General features: G+C 38.4%; 1 protein-coding gene across 6 annotated transcripts in view; it reads left to right on the top strand.

Moving 5' to 3' along the window:
• qkia (QKI, KH domain containing, RNA binding a) overlaps positions 1 to 7,746 on the top strand; it is a 131,079-nt gene that overhangs the window by 62,725 nt on the left and 60,608 nt on the right. For all 6 annotated transcript variants that reach the window (XM_062041469.1, XM_062041470.1, XM_062041466.1 and 3 more), the window contains exon 3: positions 4,314 to 4,430. In XM_062041469.1, the coding sequence (XP_061897453.1) occupies positions 4,314 to 4,430 (117 nt within the window). The remainder of the gene's footprint in view (positions 1 to 4,313; positions 4,431 to 7,746) is intronic.

Here is a 7,746-nt window from a genome sequence, read left to right as displayed (position 1 = left end):
CATATACTGGCTGCACCAGACTATGAGCCACAGATATATCCTGGTATGGTGTGAAATGAAATATTTACATAAACATATTCTGTAAATGTTTTTTTACATACCTTAATCATTTCCAAACGGTGCCTGTAACACAGCAGTAAAATTATTATTATTATAATTATTTTTTCCAATTATCCATTTTTTACCGCTTGTCCCTTTTGGGGTCGCGGGGGGTGCTGGAGCCTATCTCAGCTGCATTCGGGCGGAAGGCGGGGTACACCCAAGTCGCCACCTCATCACAGGGCCAACACAGATAGACAGACAACAGTCACACTCACATTCAAACACTAGGGCCAATTTAGTGTTAATTGTTTTATTATGTATTTATTTTTTTAAATTTATTTTCTCTTTTTTGATAAGGTTCAAGATGTTTGTTAGGATTCTTCTTCCTTGTACTTTGTAGACACTTTGGAGTTTGAACAGTTTCTTAAAGTGGTTCATCCTCTTCATTGTTTGATTAATTTGCTTAAGCCGGGGTCTGCAACCTGTGGCTCTTTAGTGCCGCCCTAGTGGCTCCCTCAAGCTTTTTAAAAAATGTATGAAAATAGAAAAAGATGGGGGGAAAAATATATTTTTGTTTTAATATGGTTTCTGTAGGAGGACAACATGACACAAACCTCCCTAACTGTTAGAAATCCCACTGTTTATATTAAGCATGATTCTCTGATGAGAGTATTTGGCGAGCCCTGTTTTGTCCTACTAATTTTGGCGGCCCTTGAACTCACCATAGTTTGTTTACATGTATAACTTTCTCCAACTATGCCAGAAAAGACATATTTTATACCACTCATTCTTTGTCTCATTTTGTCAACCAAACTTTTTATGCTGTGTGTTAATGCACAAAGGTGAACTTTAGGCTAGCTTTATGTACGTATTGCATCATTATGCCTCATTTGTAGGTATATTTGAGCTCATTTAATTTCCTATGTCTTCTGTGTATTTAATTTATATCTGCATTTCTCATGACATATTATCTGTATGTAATATTGCCTGCATTTCTGATAGTTGTTTGTGTGCCATGTTGTTCCAGAGCACAGCAAACGTGACCCAGGTTGCAAAGATTGTAATAAATCCATTAGAAGGAGACAGCCCGCCATTTCCTTTTAACTTGGATACACACTAAGGCTGAAACGACGCGTCGACGTAGTCGACGTCATCGGTTACGTAAATACGTCGACGCCGTTTTTGTGCGTCGACGCGTCGCATATTTACGTCACACTACCGTCATGGCGGACCGCAAAGCAGACGATCAAAGCAGACGATGCGAGCGGTGCGAGCGAGGGGGAAAAGCATGCCAAAAGTGGTCAAAAGTGTGGGAGTATTTCAATAAACGGCCTAATAATGTTGTTGTATGCACACTGTGTCGAGCGGAAATGGCCTATCATAGCAGCACAACGGCTATGAACGAACATTTGAAAAGAAAACCATCAACTAGTCAATCGTCCGCGCGAGCATACGTTGTCATCATTACACAAAAACATGACTGTGTCATTTGTATCTGCTAGGGGTGTAACGGTACCTGTTTTGTATTGAACCGTTTCGGTACGGGGCTTTCGGTTCGGCACGGGGGTGTACCGAACGAGTTTCTAAGCTAAAGCTAACTTTAGCTGCTAAACTCTTAACAAGCTGCTTCGCTCCTCTGCGTCTGTCTCAGCACGCAGCATTGTCCCACCCACACAACCATCTGATTGGTACACACGCAGCATTGTCCCACCCACACAACCATCTGATTGGTACACACGAAGCATTATCAGCCAATCAGCAGTGTGTATTCAGAGCGCATGTAGTCAGCGCTTCAGCGTGGAGCAGATAGGTGTTCAGCAGGTGAGCATCAGGCAGCGGACTCTCCCCAAATGATAATAAACACCTCCCAGTCAACTACTAGTAACATCACTATGAGCCCGTTGACCTTCTAGAAATATAAACTGCAGCTCAGCTCACTCGCAGTCCTGGCTTGAGGTGAAGGCTAATTACCTCTCGTTCCAGCCACATCGACCCCTTCTGAGCGCCTATTTTCAGCTGCTGGGAATATTGTAAACCAGAAAAGAACCAAACATGTACACATGCTAACCTTTCTTCATTACAACTGTTAGACACTCACTGGAATGAGTAGAATTGGTTATTGTGTACGGTGTTGGACTGGATGTTTATTTTGCACATTTTAAAAGCAATACTTAATGTTTACAGTGCTCCAGAATATTTAGATTGGCACTTTTTTGTATTGGATGTTTATCTTTATTTTTGCACATTTTAGCAAATAAGCAATACTTTCACTTTTGTTGAAATGTTTACACTGTTGTTACAGAATATTTCGTTTTGCACTTTTTTGTATTGGATGTTTATCTTTATTTTTGCACATTTTAAAGCAAAATAAGCAATACTTTTACTTTTGAAATGCTTATACTATTGCAGAATATTAAGATTTGCACTGGATGTTGACTTTTATATTTGCACATTAAAAAGCAAATAAGCTACTTTTAATTTTGTTAAATGTTAAAAGTTTTAAATGTTTACATTGTTACAGAATATTTAGTCATGTTGTTGTCAATGTTGACTGAGTGGCCATACTTCTTTTTTTTTGTAAATAAAAGCCATGCCTTTTGAAAAAACGGGCCTACATTTATTTTTTCATCTTCATTTTGAATAAAAAAAATAATCGGTAAAAGGAAAAATAATCTATAGATTAATCGGAAAAATAATCTATAGATTAACCGATTAATCGAAAAAATAATCTATAGATTAATCGATAGAAAAATAATCGTTAGCTGCAGCCTTAATACACACATCTATACCTTTGACCATTCTAAGCCAGTAATTTCCAGGAGTTATCTCACCCTCTGAGAAATCTCCATTTTACTAATGATTTCCAATGTTGTAAAAATGTGTCGAATAAAAATTACATTTCAACATTTCTGTCAACGAAGATTTGTGTCAGCCTGCGACACAGTCATTTTGATAGTAGGCTAATATAGACACTTATATCATGTTTTGACTTCATTGTATCACTTATAAAAGGCTTTTAATTTTTTGCGGCTCCAGACAGATTTTCTTGTGTATTTTTGGTCCAATATGGCTCTTTCAACATTTTGGGTTGCCGACCCCTGGTTTAAGCCATCCCATAATTTAGCAGCTCGCGAAGAAAATTCCATAGATTAGCTGCCCTTTTGTTTTAGCCGCGGGGTTCAAAGTCTGGGGAAAAAAGTTGCGGCTTATTTTTATATTATATTTTTTTCCCAAATGAATAGCTGCGCAGAAAGGAATATGAAACGTGCAACTCTGGTCAACGAGCCAAATAGTAAACAGGAAAATAACATTTACCTTTTTTGTGTTCTCACACAAAATTCTAATTTTTCTTGGTTCTATTTATACCAGATGTGTTGACACGTTTTCTAGCGAGGGCCTCATACAAACAAAATTGAAGTATGTGGGCACCCACTTTGTTACATATTGTGGATTAAAGATACCAAAACCAATTAACTGAAGGAACATCAATATATGTCAAACTATCTGAACAAGAGAGCAACAGCTTAGCTTTGTGTTATAGGTAAGAAAATTAGTGTCATAGGAATATTATTACGGTTGTTTACTAATATGAGTATTGTGCCAGATAAAACCTATTTGAGGGCCTTAGCAAAGTCAAACACTTTTCAAATCTTGTTGGAAATGTGTACACATATTAATCATTGCTACGTTCTAAGAATGTATAGAATGCGTACCAGGCCGATAAAAAAATTAGCTGTAGGACACACTTTGGACACTCCTGATATAAATTGATAATAAAAAGATAAACCAATGGCAAATGCGGTATGCCACTATCCTGACTTCATTTAGTACAAGTAGTCCCTTGTGAGCCGAATAAGTGCTTTCTGATAAAACATGCGCTTCAAAGTCAATTAACACAGCAGTTGTATCAGTAATGTGTTTTTATTTAAAATGTGACACACATCAAGGGACACAGTATCACTCCTTGTGTTTCATAATGCATCAATGCGTCACTACGGTTTGGCCAATCTTTAATTATTGCTCTTAATTTTTCATCAATGTTCTAAACCCCTGTTTCCATGCATATGTTGTGCCATAAGTGGATCAAGCTGACAACGTAATGTCTCTTTAGACAGCAAACTAATTTTCGAGTGAATCTACAGCACCCCTGCTGGTTAAAGCCAAGTAGTGCGCCTCGTGTTATTTCTTGTCTTGTTTGTGTGTGTAAAATATTCAGCAATATAAAATGGAGTATTTTTCATAACATTTTGCACTTTTTTTTCTGTTGGCAGTATAACTTTGTGGGTAGAATCCTGGGCCCTCGGGGACTCACGGCCAAACAGTTGGAAGCAGAGACGGGATGTAAAATCATGGTGCGAGGCAAGAGCTCCATGCGAGACAAAAAGAAGGTAAGCATATATCAGTGTATTTTACCCCTCATTATTTTTTGAAAGTGTGCTCCCTCGGCGCACCCGAGTCACGGCTCGGTGCAAATAAAAAAACATTTTGGTGTTACATTAATTATTGCTCTGCAAAGACGTTTAAGGTCAATATTTCTTAGTTTCTGACGCAGAGATTAAAAACCACTCTCCCGTGACCCTTGTCGCAACAAAAGATTGTGTCACATGGCGGCTGGACATTGACATGTGATCTGTTGCAAAAGGCTGTGCAGTGGAAAGTACGGAAAGCAGTAGCAAAGCAGGACGGCAGACGGCCAAGGCCATGGGCAGCCTCTATTTCTGGAGTCATTGAGCTGAGGTTGGAGGCATAAAAGGCTAATGCCATGTGTGTTTATGTCCCGACATTCCAATGGTAGACACAATGCTTTTTTCCCCTGCCTTCTTTATTCGCTGCAAGTAGACTTCATGGCTATATTGAAGTCTTGTGAGTAAAATGCTCAAGTAAAAACCGCGTAATATTATATTTTTAGCATGAAACCTAGAGATTATTTTCGTGCAGGAGACTCGTCCTCTTTTTTTTTTACTTGCATATTTGTTTTGATAATTTTTAAGTGTTCTTTTCAAAGTTTTTTTTAAATGCAATTGGGATTTCATTAATTTAGTCCACGTTTACAATGTTTTTTTTGCCCATGTCTGATTTTTTTTAATGCCAGTGTGAACAATACAATTCCGACACATTTAAAAAGAAATCCGAACCAGGCCTCTTTTATATGTGATCATTAATCCGGTATCTATCCTATACAAGTGCAGTCTTAATGCTTGGATCGCATTTAACCAGGGATGTAATGATAAATGGTATTCATGATAAACTGGTGTAAAACTCCCAACGGTTAGTATTACCGTTTTGAATTAAAATGATCAAACTGTGATTGACACTTTGATAAACTCACGGACCGGTGAGCATTAGCTCGGTAGCTAGCTTAATTGCTAATATGAATACAAGAGACATTAAGAAATGACATATCCCAATCAAAGCTTATAGAAACACATTGCTGTCTGATGACAGTTTGATCAATCTTGAGAATCAAAGCCTTGTTTTATTTTGTAAACAAACTGCAGTGCGTGTGATGATATGCTGCTCAACGACACATCCTCTGTTCACATTTTTTCCGTAATGTGAACAACTACATCAAAAGGTCAGATTTTGAGCAAAAAATCCAAATATTACCCTACATTGTGAACATAACCTTAGTTTGCATGTGTTCTGTTCGTACTCTAGGGCTTGACTGTACTGTTGTTGCTTTTCAGCGTCCTCTGCAGTGGGCATTTTTGTTTTGTCAGAGTTAAACATTTGGAGGGATTTAGTTTTTTAGATTTTTTTCATAAGGACAAATGTTCATCAGAAGTAATCTATGCCAAAGTAGACAAAAACATTTTTTGCAATCTCAGAGTAGAAGATGAAATACAAAATACCCTATTTTACCTTATAAGGCGCACTTAAAATCCTTTAATTTTCTCAAAAATCAACAGTGCGCCTTATAACCTCGTGCGCCTAATGTACGGAACAATTCTGGTTGTGCTTACCGACCTCGAAGCTATTTCATTTGGTACATGGTGTAATGGTAAGTGTTACTAGTAAATGGCAGTTACACAAGAGATACGTGTAGACTGCAAGATGATGCCAGTAAACAAAACCAAAACTTGAAATGTTCCATTTAGAATATAGAACATTACACAATATTATGCAAAACCTACTTTTCTTACCTCCTGGTACCTGCTGATGTGTATTTGGGATCTGCACAAGTCCTGAAAAATTGCGCGCGTCCGCCATCTGCACCGACGCCGTAATCAGTAAGCTTCTTCTTTTTCTCCATCTTCTTGTTATGGGGCATACATCCTCCACTGTTGCAATTTTTAATATAAAGTGGATTCTGTGGGTTTACATAATTCACCCACAGAACTTTTGTTATTAAAGAGTTCCGCCCGGACGATTTTGCACGGGACACATTTCCGGCGTTGTTGTTGCACTAGTGAGCCACGAATGAGGAGATGCTGCTCGGTTGTTGATTTAAGGGAAGTCTGAATGTCATTAAAACAGTTAGCTCCATCTTTTGACACTTCTTCCACTCCCGTCCTTGCACGCTACACCGCTACAACAAAGATGGCGGGGAGAAGACGCTGTTGAAGTGAAGCCACGTAAATAAGACAGTCCACAAAACGGTGCATCCTGAAGCGACTTGAAGATGATCTGTAAAACATAATTTATGCAACACTTTGACCAAAGAACCACCATTGCATGTTATGTTGTCGACAAGGAAGTGTTTTAAATGTAGAAAAAAATCATAATCTGACCCCTTTAATGTGCCTTATAATCCGATGCACCTTTTGTATGAAAATAGACCTGAATAGATCCGCTCATCGGTATGGTTGGGTATCGTTTGAATTTGAACGATTCCGATTCCGATTCTTTGTTTCGATTCCGATTCCTGGCGATTCTCGGTTCCGATTCTTTTAAGAGGCAGGGTCAAAAAAAAGTTTAGGATATTTTAAATGAGCTAGCTAACCTACATACAGTCTTTCTGAATGAAATAGTCTGACATTCTCCATCAATTTTAATTCTATTAACTTTTTATGAACTTTACTATAAATTCCTCACAGGGCTGTTTTCAACTAGAATATAAATATCAAATCTATGAACTTTAATATAAATATTATAAATACATTTTCCCAGGGGTACACTTTCCTCAAGAGAGCTTTATTTTTGAAAACCTCATGAAAACACATTTACACATAAGTGTATGATGCTGCAGGAAACCTCATGAAAACACATTTACACACACAAGTGTATGATGCTGCAGGTACTTAAAAATGTTACCGTGTTCCCACTGATGGGCTAACCTGGTGCAGAAAAGCAAATAAACAATAAGAAACAACTTGCAAAGCCCAGTCCAGATTAGCGGCAGGTACAGTATAAAACCAGAGACAGTTCTTGTTTAGGAAAATTACCATATCCGCCTTCTCAGGCAGGATGCGTGAGCGTTCTGGACAGATAGTGTCTCCTGCTGTGGAAAATACACGTTCGCTGAGTGTGGAAGAAGCTTGAAGGCATAAATAGGAGAAAGCGAGATCTGACAGCAGGAGGAGGACGGTCGGCGCAGCGCGTCGAAGACGGGACATGCATATATTTGTACTTCATGAACTCGGAGGTGCTTAATCATGTTCGACGTGCACCCTCCTAAGCACGAAACAGTCCTGTCGCACGTGTTATATTTCGCCCATATTTCATTTTTTTTAGTAAAATAAAGCCACACTTTCGACCGCCGAC

This window comes from Entelurus aequoreus, linkage group LG03 (assembly GCF_033978785.1).
Source record: "Entelurus aequoreus isolate RoL-2023_Sb linkage group LG03, RoL_Eaeq_v1.1, whole genome shotgun sequence".
In the NCBI taxonomy this organism is placed as follows: domain Eukaryota; kingdom Metazoa; phylum Chordata; class Actinopteri; order Syngnathiformes; family Syngnathidae; genus Entelurus; species Entelurus aequoreus.
Note: the sequence above shows the minus strand (reverse complement) of the source record. Positions and strands in the feature narration are given on the sequence as shown.